Source organism: Dendronephthya gigantea, unplaced genomic scaffold, assembly GCF_004324835.1.
Source record: "Dendronephthya gigantea isolate DGI-Jeju-01 unplaced genomic scaffold, DenGig_1.0 000246F, whole genome shotgun sequence".
Classification (NCBI taxonomy): domain Eukaryota; kingdom Metazoa; phylum Cnidaria; class Anthozoa; order Malacalcyonacea; family Nephtheidae; genus Dendronephthya; species Dendronephthya gigantea.
Window position 1 is genome coordinate 150,991 of NW_021163256.1, and position 15,013 is coordinate 166,003.

Here is a 15,013-nt window from a genome sequence, read left to right on the forward strand (position 1 = left end):
AACTCAAATTTCAATTAATTACTAACTAAATTAGACATGTCATGCATGAAATCTTTCTTTACGAATGGTTATAGCAAGATATCATTATGTTATTCCGTAAGATTATGCAACCTCAAAAGTATGCGTTCTAGTAAAGCCTCGCGCGCGCTCTACATACTATCAAAGAAACGTTTCTTACAACTCTGTCGCAAAATTCATAGCAGCAGATGCGTTTCGCAGTTATTTTAAGGTAGTTTCGTTACACCGTTTCCCCTCCCTTAGTAATATAGTAGATCATTGTATGGCTTAAAGAATCTTTGACAAAAGTGATATAACAATGTTAGAACTATATACATCCTTTTAAGAGAAGTGGAAATTACTTGAATACTTATCGAATATCCGTATATGCATGTAACAGATCTCCCTTACCCCATTAAAACAATTTCAAAGGAGTGCAAACAATTTCCAAGCGAGAACACTTGGAGGATTGAGACAGTATTCAATGGCCAAAGTTGTTATCTCAAAGCCACCTACTCAGAAATCCCTCCTTAAACAGTATTTGACAAGCCATACATGAGATAGTTGGCCAGGCACTCAACACCCTATTATAATGTCCCGTAACGCTTAAAAGTAGAGATAATTAAGTTTTATGTATTTACACAGAAAATATTTAACGGTAAGATTGCAACAGAGAAGCTCATTGCCATGCCCTGGTTCGCAAAATACTTTCATTTAATCAAAGCTGAGACGCATACACTTTATTACAAACACAAGATGAAAGATTAAACAATTACTTAATGATTTCCGTGTTTGGATGGCCTGATCCAAACAAACGGGGATGTTGCAAGAGTTAAGAAAATCGCGTGAAACACGATCGCAAGCCGAAGGTGAGCAAGTTTTTCTTAACTCAAGCAGCATCTCCACTAAGTATTTGGATCAGGCCATCGAAACCATTAATAAGTGATTGTTATATAAAATAACAAGAACAAGGTAGTGTTTCAAGTTTGATTTCCATAAGCAAATTAAGTAAATTTCCGTGTTTGGATGGGCTGATCCAAACACGTCTTCGCCCAATCAGAACACATGTTATATACATGTTATACAAAACGCTATGTGTATGGAAAACGCTGAAGGTATAGATAGCTAAACTATTCTTAGATTTTAGAAATTTCAGCGCATTCTTGCCTGTTTGTTGATCTCGCAAATCTCACCCTTTCCGGTGCCGGTGTTACAGCGGATAGTGTCCCCCCGCGGATAGTGTCCCCCCGCGGATAGTGTCCCCCCGGACACTCCCCCACGCGAAAGTCCAAAACAAAAGTTAATATTTGCTAGAAAATATATTTCATATAAAAAATTTGCTTAGTAATACATTTTAACTACACAACTACATACTTAACTACATAAAGGAACAAGAATAGCAATAATTTATCCATACATTTAACTATGATACAGTACTTCGATACTATGATACAGAAAGTTCGTCATGCAAATGAATTGTTCAGGATGCAGGAGGCGTGCATTCAGGGCACAACCACTGTTCATTTTCGTCCATACTTTCCACATTGACGCAACCAAAGTGAAACCAATGGTCGCACAAATCACACAAAATCATGTCGTCGCTTACTTCTGGCATCAAACAAATGCAAAATAATTCGATCTCGAAAATGTTTGCCACATGATGATATGGGCTCAGACGGTCAGCTGTAGTCATAACTGACTGTGAATTGCATACAGACTCGGTTGCTTTCAGGGAATGCTTTTAGAGATTCCGTCAAAGCGCAGAAAACCACTTGTTGATAACATCACAGCAAAAGTCGTCATGCATTAATAATTTGATGATTAATTAATAGCGACTAGACGATTTCAAACATCTGGTCTACTAGGAGACGTTAATGTTGTGTGATGCTGAAATCATCTTGCCCGAGAGACGGATAAAAAATACTCACTGTCTCGATTCAGCTTAAAATTACAATTTACCCGTTAACGAAGCTAGCCGACTTTTGGTCATGCAAATGAAAATACTTCATTGCTTTTGGACTGTGAAGACAATCAACTTGTCAAGAAATGAATAATGATAACGCCAAATTTTGCATTTTGCATGACTCAAAGTCAAGCTGGCTTCGCCACCAAAATGTACCCTTTTGGCAATCACTTGCTGAAGGTTTTCTTCTTATACCGTCTCTTTTGTCATACCGTAAATCTCACACATAATGATCAAATTAACTTGCATGCCGATTGAATCGTTATGTTTTTTTCTTAATAGGTATGTTTTTAAGTTTTACACGCACGATAAGATCCACTTTCCAATGGATGAATGCATCCAAGCATTGATCGACGAATTCAAATCTTCGGATTCCGCTGGACATGAAAGACTGTTGCTATGCTGAATTCCATCTGGAATACGAAAATAACACTAATTCCACGAAGTTTGCAAAGCAAAACCGACCTGCGCGACAATCAACAACGTCACGCAACAGTCACAACGTCTTCGAATCACTAAGTGATACCAATGGTTTCGCTATTTGCTGTCAAGAAGTAATCAAGAGCTGTGACCAACATCTTAATTTTCTGTATCGTATTCAACATACTTGGCAGATTCTTGAAACCTTACCTTGCAGCAGCAATTCCGAGAAAGCGGGGACCTCTATGCCAAGACGTTCTTCATATTTGATACCATATGCGTTCTGATTTTGACACTAGAATTTGCAGTGTCCTTTTCGAAAGCCCAGAACAAGAAGGCCTATTCTGTCCGTACCCATTGCGACGTACTTTGCTTCGCTCGTACCAGCTTACATAATGTGGCTCTTGTATAGTATTCTCGGGTTTAGAAAACACTCCCATCGTTTTAGAGGACATCTGTAATGCTCTTAGGGTAATTCGCATAGTAAAGATTGCTAATTCGTCCTCTCATCTGCGAGACACTGTTGGTCAAAATGTCAGCCGCGCGAGGACTAGGGCTAATTCTTCTGACGTGTATTATCGCTATAATAGTCCTGTCTGTGTTGTTGTATCATCTCGATGACACATGTCCGCACGTGCCTTTGGGAATGTGGTATTTCGTAGTCACTATGACATCACTGGGGTAAGTGAAAAGAAATAAAAAATATAAGGAACAATAGTCGCAAGCATTCTTAGCTTCTACTCCTTTAATACATTTGTTGCTTTAGATATGGGGACTACGTACCATCAGCGACCTCGGGAAAACTGCTTGGAGCTGTTGCTGTCATTCTTGGAATACTCGTTGTCTCTTTACCCGTCCCAATTATTCAGAATAAGGTAACCATTATTGTGATAAAGTTTCATTGTTAAACATTATTGGCATGCACCCATTAGTTCTAACCGTAATCATGTCCTCATTATTAATCAAATCCTCATTATGATTATAATCGCAATATCCTAACCCACAAACAAAAAAAACTTATTTCAAACTTTGACTTTGCGATCCATCCTAAAATCACAATGAACCCTGTAACGAAGCCAATCTCATTTTCTTCGAAGCAAGTTTTCCCCCAGCATAATATTGTGATGATTTTATACAAATTTTTGTAGATTGGTGCAAGTTTAGACGTTGATCCAGAACCAGAAACAGACGAGATAGTTTTAGACAGTTTGTATCCGCCTGATTTTACAGACAGCGCAGGATGTCCAGAATGTTCAGTCTGGAGCATAGAGTAAATACACTGAAGAAATCAGTGGAAAACGTTAATCATGTCATGCCTTGAGGTGACATTTAACTTCGATAAGTAAATGTAGAAACTACTGCACCTAACGTTGAGTAAAGGATGTATATAACCATTTAGGATGTATATAACCATTTAGGATGTATATAAATAGTTTTGGCTCATTCTATTGTTTCTTTATTCTATTGTATTGTGAAAATGCAATTATGCAAAACGTCTTTTGTCGCCTTTCTTAGCAACCAAAATTCTCATTTCCCCTACCTCACGATGACTCAAAAAGTAATAAAGCTAACTTTTCAAATTTTCATGGTTAACTTAAAAGACATTTAGCTCGTCCAGTTTCTATCATTGGGTGTGTCTGGTGTTCGTAATTATGGTGTTCATTCTTACAACACCTTTTCTGCTTTGCTTATAGTATAGTGATAATATAGTAAGCCTAAAGTCTAATATCCAAAGTAAAAAAAATTAGACTGTCAGACCCCTTAAAGTTGAGTGGCTTTGGTTTTCACCGACATTTTCTCATACAGAAAGAGTAACCACAATAATTTTTATCTTGCAATGGCTAAACTGTCGAAATCGTTGGAATTCTAACATTGGCGGTATCTCCCATAGGTAGCTAATCAATAGTGAAACATTTGTCACATTCCCATACTCATTGTTAGTATTACGTACCGTATTACGTCCACATAATGTTGTTGGCTGATAGCTGCATATTTACAGGCCAAACAAAATCGCACTACAGTAGTGCTCTGTTTTCTTTGTTTTCTTGATAGCACTACTGACAATTTGGCCTCAAATATATTAGCGTATCTACCAACTCTGTCACTGTCCACATCTCGCACGTGTGTTCCATGCGTGGCTTTTTCATCTTCAAAGTGTTGAAAAATGCTCGTGGTTCCGATGATTTCCAGCATATAACAAAATGTCTGTGCTTTTATAACAATTTTATTTAGAAAAAAGAAGAGCAAATTCTATTATTCAACAACTATTAAAACAGAAAAAGTTCAACACTATAAGATTCAGTATGAAATATTGGCCAAGTTTTCTTTATGACCTTAATCCAAATGCTTTGGTTTCAACCGTTGAACAATTGTTATCTTTGAATGTTAAATGGTTACCACATGTTTCCTTCCAACCCAACTTTGTGAAGAGGTATTCTGTGGACAACCAAAATCCGTTCCAAGGTCCTGAATGTTATTCGGGAGTTCTTGGAATAGACATTTTGTGCTGATGCCTTTTACCACGCTAACGTTGAGGCGGACCTGTTTTGTACCGATTGTACAAGGTTTGTACGATGAAATTAAGATTGGTAGGTTGATGGTGGTATTCGACGGTGCTCCAAACGGTAAGTGGTGAGTATTCTGTATAATATCGGCATGATCTCTGATCTTTGGATGATAGGTTATACCATGATATTCTAATATCCAGTATATTGGATTTGATGGAAACATCGTCAACATGAATTGGTGGATTTCCATTAAATAAAATGCCCTCGTGCGTCCTCTTTTCGTTGTTCTTTACTTGGGGAGCTTAATTTATGCTCACGGTGATGTCCCGCGTGGATTCCTGAAGACTTCAAAAGTTTCTGGTCAATTGGAACGACGATAAATGGTTATGGCAAGCGTGCGAGGATATTGACAGGAGTCGAGACAACCGACGACACTAACAACACCATAGCCTTGGAGAATAGAGATCGAAACAATCAAGTCAATGACGAATTAATTATTCCGGACTATTTCTCATCGGTCAAAATGACTGGCTACCGGTATGTAAGAGTTACATGTACTTGAAAAATTATTTAGGAGTTAAAGCCCGCTAGCTATTAGATCAGAAGTGAACCACCACGACCCCCAACCCCCCCCCCCGCTTCGTGGTCTCTAGTCTGCGTGAAAAGGAATTTATTCTCATGCAAAACTTGAAGTTGGTCAAGAAAGTTTCCTAAGGAAATTTTACTGCACAAATGTGCAAGAAATGGTAAAATTATGCCAATATTACCCTGTTTCACAAAAGCTATGCAGCAGAAGACAATGAAATCTAGTAGTCTGCACCATTACGTGAACGCAACATAAAGTATTGCCAATATATGAACATTTGGTAATTTTTGTTCTCAAATTACCATAAATATAAAAGTTGCAAATTGGATACGACAAATATGAAGGCAGCACTTTTGCTCTGTTTTTTCGGCTGCTCTTTAGTCAATTCCCTCAACAATGGGCTTGGTTTGACACCACAGATGGATGGAACTCGTGGAATCATTTTGGCTGCAATATTAACGAAGAAATCATCTTGAAAACGATACAGGCGCTATCAATTTCACCCCTTCGGAAGGTTGGCTACGAATATGTCAACATAGACGACTGCTGGGCAGCAAATAGATCCGCTGAAGGCAATATTATCGTGGATTCTACAACATTTCCTCATGGTATCGCACCACTAGCTGATGCTGCCCATAAAGTAGGGTTAAAGTTTGGGGTGTATAGTGATGCAGGTTTCAAAACATGCGCTGGTCGCCCAGGTTCACTCAACCATGAAGTGTCTGATGCAAACACATATGCTAGCTGGGACATCGACTATCTGAAATATGATAATTGTTTTACTGATAAGTCAAAACCAGAGAAGAGATACCCCATTATGAGGATGCTTTGAACAAGGTAATTATACATTATGACAGCTTTGTATTATAAATTATATATTCCATATTTGTATTTGGCATTTTGATATTGCAACATTAGACCTCACACAGTTATAGTACACTCACTGACTCAATATAACACTAGTCCTTTATTATGCTAGGTTTTGCACATTTATAATATTAGGAACAAAACAATTTTATGTAGCTCTTGTACCTAAACCCCCAAATTATAGTTTCACAAATATGAATTATTAACTGGTTAAAGGAAATAAAAAATTGTGTTGACATAAAACAGAACTTTTCCAGTGTGTTTTCATTATGGTTAAGTCCAAACATGTCTGCAATAAAAAAGTTTATTTCAAATGCATAATTTATCAACCTCCCCTATAGTCTGGCTTATAGTATAAAAAGTGTACTAGAAATACATGCATGCAAAATCCCCTCGCCTGAAGCAATAAACTTATCTTTCCATCACTGAAATTCTGTAATACTTGTTTCTCCTGAATGATCGAAGTCATATAAGTTAAATCCTATATCAAGTACAATTATAAAGTCAACCAACCCTTGAGCAACAAATTCAACTATAATCATAATTCATTAATTGTGCTACAATTAAACAGTTTAAATACTGTACTACAATTTTTAGCAATATTTCAATTCCTTTTTAAACAGATTTACCTTTAAAAATAAATGCTTTCCCCCAATAGAAATCATTTTAACAAAATTGACAAATCAATTCAAAAAGGTGTCCTACATTTGTTGATAAATCCACAAGATAAATTTACAAAATGCTTGTATGCTTTAACATACAAAATCTACCCATTTATGTGTTCAAAAACACTCCAAAATGCTTTAAAATCATAGATTTTTCACCATTTAAACCACCCAAATGAAATATATTTTTAAAATAGTTTTATAATTCAATTATTCAAAATATCAGTTGTGCTGACACGAACCAAAATTTTAATTTAGCTAATTCCACGCTTGCAAACGTTTGTTAGTTACCAGTTTTAACATGTCTTAAACTCACACATGCACATAACTTACAGAAACACCCAAGTCTATGACATGGCGGACAACTTTGATTTTGCATTTGCATTCCCGGGCATGATTAAAATCTCTGGGCAGAATTAGTACCCTCGCCCTCTGGGATAATATACATAATGTTAGAAGCCTAAACACGTATACCTTGATTGGTGGCCAATTAGGTCATATATTTCTTATATTGGAATGTTTTTGCAGTAAAATCAACAGTATGCTATATTTATAATGTATATACTGAAGATAAACATTGACATGTCTGGGTTTAGATTAGTTGACAAAGAACTATCAATAATCTTATTAAAAATTGAATGTTACCACAGAACAAATGAGCATTAAAATTTCAAAAATAAGAGTAAAAAGAAAGGGTTATCAAGATTAATGTGGAAGTTTGTAAAAATGTAACTGGTTCTTATGACATGCATAATGATGGACCTTAGACTCAGAATGGGTACATTGCATCCATGATGTACGTAAATACCAGTATGATAAAGTCTCATAACATTACGTTTTCCCTGACATGTTGTCATACTACAGTATAAGATAAACATATTGACATATCTGGGGGTGAATTACTTGGTGAAGAACCATATGAATTATGTATATCTACTAATTTCAATATCTACATAGTAGTACAATAGTTACATATATCTATTAATTTCAATTTTCACTACACAACTATATATTCTCTAGGTGGGTGAAATATGTTTATTGTGGATAGATCACTAAGATATTTTAAACCCTGAACTAATATGTTCGCCATGCAAGCAGCAAGGGGGGATGGCAAATGGCACCCAGGCATTTGGGCAATGCCCAACTACCCAGGCTTCCGTGGCAATCCGTGCAGAAGCCGAATTGGGATTTGTGACAGAATTTTCCATTTTTCCATTCCACTATTAAACTAAATTTTAAAACTAGGAATATTTATTGGTAGTAATACAAAATGAAATATACAGAATATCCTGTTCCTGTATATTGTAGTCCTGTACTTTCGGTATTCAGTATTCACATCACATGTTCAACTGACCTGTTTTAAAAACACATTCAGTCGAAATTTATGCAAATTTGAATTACCTCTTCGATAAAATCTTTTTAACCTTCAGTCTTCCTTCAATCTTGGAATGTAGGCGATGTATCAGTGTATTTGTTGTTTGTTTGGAGGTATATTTTTGACTGGTTCTCGACTTAGAATTTAGAAACAAAATTCGCCATCTTTATTTAAAAGAAATTTTCGCGCTTCTGTGGTAACGAAAAAAACATACATCAAAAGGCTGATTCCGACAGTGCGGATTGAATGGACTTCGTCTTCTTTCGTATAAATTTATAATTAACACATTTACTTTATAGTCAAGAGATAGGTCAAGACTCTCGCAACCAACGTACGTGATAGCCTACTAGTATGACCGTGCTTATTCCCGTAGTTATCGTCACTCTCCTCTTCACCGAGCGTGAAGCGGAGCGAGTATTAGGTTAAAACGTCTCGACTGGTTTTGGTCTTCACCTTTACGATAATTAGAGAGGTGGATCACGTGACGTTCTCTAATCGTGTTCATATGCTTGCTATATATACAACATTGAATAATGCCCGAGTGACTAGTAGGAAGGAAACATAGAAAATGACCTCACATTTTGTTTCAGACTGGTCGCCCTATATTCTTTTCCATGTGTGAATGGGGTGTTGATGATCCTGCGACGTGGGCAGGCGATGTTGGAAATAGCTGGAGGACTACAGGGGATATCAAAGACAATTGGGACAAAATGATTTCTATCTCTGATAAAAATAACAAATGGTGGAAATACGCGAAACCTGGTGGCTGGAATGACCCAGATATGTTAGAGGTACGTCATGTAGTACCGTATAAACTGCATAAAAGTATCTCGAGCTTTGAGAATGCATTGTAGATCAAAAGATTCTCCAACAAGCACATTGTATTTTAAAGCTTCGGCATCGCTGTGTGATCATAGGCGATAGCTGATAGAGAAGTATACTCATTTTCCATACTTTTGTTCTCGTTTATGGAAATGTATGCACATTAATGGTATCAGTGCACCTTGTGTATAACGAAGCGTTGATGCAAGAGCGATCAGATTGACTGGAATAATGAATGAGTGACTTTATCGCCACATGTTCATACTAGTCTCATCATAGCATGCCTTTTATTTTCTTTATGTTTTGAAACATGGTGCATGATTTAGCCTTGATCTAGCTTTTTGCAGTACGTATAGAATTGTTCATTGAAATTAATGTGTTCAACTAAATTTTGGCCGAATCCTTCCTTGCTGCAGGTTGGCAACGGCAAGATGTCAACTACAGAATACATCACACATTTTAGCCTATGGTGTCTGATGAAAGCCCCTCTTTTGATTGGCTGTGATATACGAGACATACCTGCCGACACACTAAACATACTCACAAATGCGGACGCTATTTCTGTAAACCAGGATCCACTCGGGGTTCAAGGTCACAAGGTTCGTACCAACGGGAGCCTTGAAATCTGGGCTGGCCCTTTGAAAGATGGTAATATGGCTGCAATCCTGTTAAACCGTGGTTCAGAAAATGCTGAGATCACAATAACAAGCGAAGATCTTGGTTGGGATGCAAATTTACACTTCAGTGTTTACGATATTTGGCAACATAAGAATCTTGGAGAATTTCCCGGAAAGTACTCCACTGAGGTGGAAACACATGGTGTTTTGTTTGGGATATTCACAAAGGAAGCAGAGATTACAGATAACTCTATCATATTCTAATGCTTTATGGCATTAGAGGAAAGGCATCCACGAAGGCGGAAACATTTAAAGAATTTAGAAAATAATTTAGTGACATTTTACAATAATTCAAAAACTAAATTTTCGTCCGAAGAGTCGGTAGAATTTTTCTAAAATTCGCTAATTTTTTTATACGTGACATGACATAGTGAGAGACGGGTTGATCCATCGTTGAGAACGACATAATTACCAAGACGAATGCAGCAACATGCATGTTAAATACCGACCGTGAATATATTCGGAAATGTGGAATAATTTAATATTTCTTAACCAAATTAATATTCTTAGTAACCTCAGACTCAGTAGATAGTATTTTCGTTTCGCGTTCCCGTTTTTAGTTCCTCCAAAGCGGTTTGTTTGTATGCAAATTCGGCTATTTTGATTATCTTTGGAAAATAAGTAATTAATAATAATTAATTGCACTACAATACAATTAATTAATTAATGAAACATCCCCATGTATTCCTCTCAACCAATTACACCCCTCATCCAGTAATTCTAATATGCTTCTAACATGCCAGGATATATAGTTAAGTAATCATATGCTGTGAAAAATAAAATTTCGGTAAATTTCTATTGCAAAAACCTACTAATTGCTAGCATATAGTGATATACATCAGTGGTCACACTTAAATCAATCAGAGATCAGAGCAGCTGGAGCCTGGAGGTAAATGGAGATACATACTTCATAACACCACATATCGATGGTCACAAAGAAATAGCTCAAATTACCTTTGTGATTTTGATATACATGATTCATGAATTATATAGATTCCCCAGCACCCGTCCATCGCTGCAAAAATTGTCGACAAATTGATTATGTAAATGTCTGACATTGTCAACGAGGCAAATTTGTTTGCTTCTATTATAACGTGAATGAGAGGTCGAATTGTTTTAGTTTGTACCTCTTCGTAGCACAAGAGGATATTTCATAGGAAAAGTACATAATTCATGCATCATTTCTCTATACTTTTACCTGACGTTTCATTAATGCACTTGCTTAAAAACACATGATCAATCGCCATTATGTCCAAATTTGACAAATGCTCCGACGACATCTCATTTAACGTTCCACTTACTCTCAACATTTCTGTTTTGGATGCCTGAAGTACATAATCAGCATTCAGTAACGGTTTTTGCAGTGAAAACAAATTCCAGTGCCATTTTGAGAAATATGTATTTTCACCCCATTTGCAGATTGCAAAAAAGTTAAATAACATACATCAAAAGGTAGATACCGAAAGTGGAATGGGGTGCCGGGATTTATTACGTTCTGTGAGTTCGGGTAACTTCGAGAACCGTTAGGGGGAAAATCGGGATACCTTTCCCTCAGGATATATATTTACTATGATTCAAAACTGAAGGGACTAGCCTTTACGTGTTAAATTTAGCTAAATTCATGCTCGCTTTAGCATCACACGCTGCTATTCTGCAATTCTGAAACAACAAAAAGGGACGAAGTATACATGCATGCATGATAAAGCTACTGCTTACGACTAAAAGTCTTTATAAGCGGCCGGCTTATTAACCCTACATAACGTAAAGTTTTAAGCCGAGAAAAGTAATTATCGGAATACATATATATTTATAGGTACAGTTATCAGCCATGCAGCCAAAATAAGTTACGTAATGCGTACAGGCAAAAACATGGATTAATTAATGTATATTTCAAATTAGCTAAAACGATATACATGCATCAATAATTATTTCCTATAATGCAGAAAATAACTAAAACTAGATTTTGTCTACGTACTGTCTACTGATGAGATGGTTTTCTTAGATAATGAGAAATTTCTATGTTTAGACAGTTAGATCAACTTGATGGAAACGGCAGCTGCAAGTGCAGCTAAAGTTGAATGGAAATTTATAATTACCCCACGGTTTAGCGGGAAATACCTCGATCATTGCGAATTTTTATCTGAAGATAAACTTCTATTATCCGCTTCATGATGAATTGGACATGATCCAGTCAAATTCTCAGGCTTGGTTGCGCCTTCTGCCTGATTTTCAGTGGTTTCACATACACAATACTTGATTTCTGCACAAGCGTTCCGTCTTCCTTTGCGAACACAGCTTGAAAATTCGGTTTGCGGTTCTGTTTGTGATGTTGCCATGATTTAGCCGAGTTCTATAATATATACTGAACGCCGTTATTGTTATTTCTACAACACCAACAAAGCCAAAACCATGACTTATAGCTAGAAATACTTTAATCGCGGATTCCAGCAACGTTCGTTGCTTTGCGGTTTCGGTAAGACAAAGTCGTATTGTCGTTAGCGACAAATAGGTCGTCTTTGACAAAAAATCAGCTAGTTCACTGTAGCGTTGACAAAATCGCTCACAAGTGCAATATATCAACGAATGCTGGGAATCACGGCGGTAGATATAAGTAACTCAAGCGAAATCCACGTGAACTGGACTAACAGCTAACTTTTGTTTGTAACACAGTACGGCACAGTAGCTATAAACCACGACCGCCGCCGATAAAAACAGATTGCTGCTTCAATAATACAATGTCTACAGGAACACAAGTATACAGTATTTAGGTTGTATTCATTTGAGAAATTGCCGGCCCCTGAAGAGTATGATTAATCGCAAAGTAAACTTCAATGAAATCAAGATTAGCTACAGTACAACGCAGGGCACGACAGCAAAAAGTTTGAATTGAATCTGAGCAGCTAGAGTATCGTCCGATGACAATGCCACTTAGTTTCTGTATAATCCGTGCTTTCACAGTGTCGCCGGTTTCTTAATGAATCAAGAATGAAGTCGATTAAGGAGCCCGCATGTTATCGTTCCAACGTAGAACAGTTCCAACGTAGATTATAGTCTAAGAATTTTTGTCGCCCTTCAGTGAAACAGATCTTGGCGAAGTATATACAGGAAAGTTTATTTCCAATGTAATTCCAGTGACAGTCGGTTGCAAAGACAATACAAACAATATTTCTATATAATTGTCGATGTTTGATATGGTTCGATAAAATCTGTAACACAAAAAAGGGAAATATCAATGTCATATAGTGAGAGCAGATTAACCGTTTTACTGCGAAACCAGAATTTGCAAAAGTTGCAATGATAAAAATGGAAAATTCCATTGTAAAAACTATAAATAAACCCAAAGATCTATCAAGCCAACAGAGTATGTATTTAACATCAACAAGGCTTACTTTAAAACAGGTTGTAACGTGCAAGAATACAGATAATTTTTTCACGCCAGTAATTCCACGCACACGTCTCCGCGAGAAACGATCGTTATTGATGGAAAAGTTCAATGAATATTGCCAACTATTATGCTCAAAAGGCCAAAGGTTGTTGATATTATGTAAGGAAGAAGGTAGCACTGGGCTGAGCTAAAATATATTCATAAACCCGTAATAGAAATAAATACGTGTTAAAGGATGCTCGATATAATCAGTAGAAAGAAAACTAAAACAAACATACAATGTTTACACTGCAAAGCCAACCAATGATATCCAATTTAACTCCATAATTTATCGCGATAAACGTGTGTTTGGCGTCAGCTTGTGGACCGTCTTTTGCATAAAATAATAAATAATCAAAGAATCACACGTCTTCGACTTCGTTATTTTTACATCTGTTTCGCTCGCAGCCACACGAGAAGAAAAAGTGATGTTAATTCTGCCAGTAAATTTCGATGAACATTTAGAAAATTCTTAGATGAAACAATTATATTTCGTATATGTTTATGAAACGAAGACCGTCTTCCAAACGACGCCAGATGACAACACCGAGCCAGTCCATACAAGGAATCTATAATTACGCTACGCTTTAATTGCGAATGCAGATTGACGGGAAAATGACTTAAATTATCACGTCCCTGTTTGAACATTTATGCATTAAAGTACTCAATTAACTCAGCATAAGCTCACAGCTTTATGGGAAATTATGCTTCAAGGTGATAAAAAGACGGGACAAAATTTAGACGACGAAGTGCATGTTAATTGCAAACTACGATTATGAACTACCGTAGTTATGATATTTTAAAAAAGTAATATATACAGCATTAACCGGGAAATGATAGATATAGCGAGTATAGAGGGTAATTGCAAACAAGGGGGAAAAACTTGTGACATATTTTCATTCAGTTTTTACAATAAAATGATATCAAGATCTTAAATTTCACAGTACATATATATCTATACATACATAATAGTCCATAGGCATAGCCTATATATATAATCTTAATGTATGAAAAGCCAACAACTATTTCTATATGATTTGACATTTTAGGATCCGTGTGTACTGTATACGGCAGACGTACTTCCTCTTACCATTTTAGTTTAACTAAAGGCTAGTTTCCACTCAGGAAAATTCTTCTTTGGGTCGGACAGGACAGGAAAGGAAAGTTTCCTTTGTATAAACGCCGCCTGAGAACTCACCGACACAGGAATTTTCCTGTCCGTTCCGATCCAAAGGAGATTTTCCTGAGTGGAAACTAGCCTTAACGGATAATTACAAAGAAAAGAATCTTACGATTTTTAGTCTTATAAATCCAAGGTCCGTCCACTCTTGTTGGCTATTCAAGCAATCATTGGCATCCTATAGCTTGTGACTTTAAGGTTAGAAACAATACCGATGAGAAGTTAACAATATAATCCATGAACTAGCATTTGAGAGATGATTATTTAAACAGTTCAAGGTAGTTTAAGACGACGTAACGGGATTTTTTATCGAATCTCAGAAAGCCGTTTCCGCCCGATTTTTTTTTCATGTCTAATCGCCATATATGTAGTGGATTCACTTTGCCTTTGGACAAGCGAAAAAATTTCATTCGATCAGATATTCGTCTCGTGAGAGGCCGTCTTTTTATACGTTGCTAAGCTATGTCTAAAACGGCAACGGCAATGTCTGGCCAAAAAAATATAGTATTGAACATGGAACTGTTATTGCT

General features: G+C 36.6%; 1 protein-coding gene and 2 long non-coding RNA genes across 3 annotated transcripts; 2 read left to right on the forward strand and 1 right to left on the reverse strand.

Annotated features, from left to right (window-relative positions):
• The first annotated feature begins 2,944 nt into the window (after positions 1-2,944).
• On the forward strand, positions 2,945-3,601 carry LOC114540662. The gene is made up of 3 exons (XR_003689088.1): positions 2,945-3,061; positions 3,147-3,255; positions 3,529-3,601. It is a non-coding gene; the product is annotated as an uncharacterized LOC114540662 (long non-coding RNA).
• Positions 3,602-5,782: 2,181 nt separating this feature from the next.
• On the forward strand, positions 5,783-10,299 carry LOC114540669 (alpha-galactosidase-like). Its single transcript, XM_028560795.1, is given in 5 exon segments — positions 5,783-5,890; positions 5,893-6,291; positions 6,294-6,310; positions 8,971-9,171; positions 9,619-10,299. Coding segments are annotated over 5 exon segments (1,161 nt in total). The 5' UTR covers positions 5,783-5,811; the 3' UTR covers positions 10,084-10,299.
• Positions 10,300-11,878: 1,579 nt separating this feature from the next.
• Positions 11,879-13,848, reverse strand: LOC114540672. Its single transcript, XR_003689090.1, has 3 exons — positions 13,543-13,848; positions 13,269-13,451; positions 11,879-13,085 (listed from the first exon to the last, which is right to left on the reverse strand). It is a non-coding gene; the product is annotated as an uncharacterized LOC114540672 (long non-coding RNA).
• Between the last annotated feature and the right edge of the window lie 1,165 nt (positions 13,849-15,013).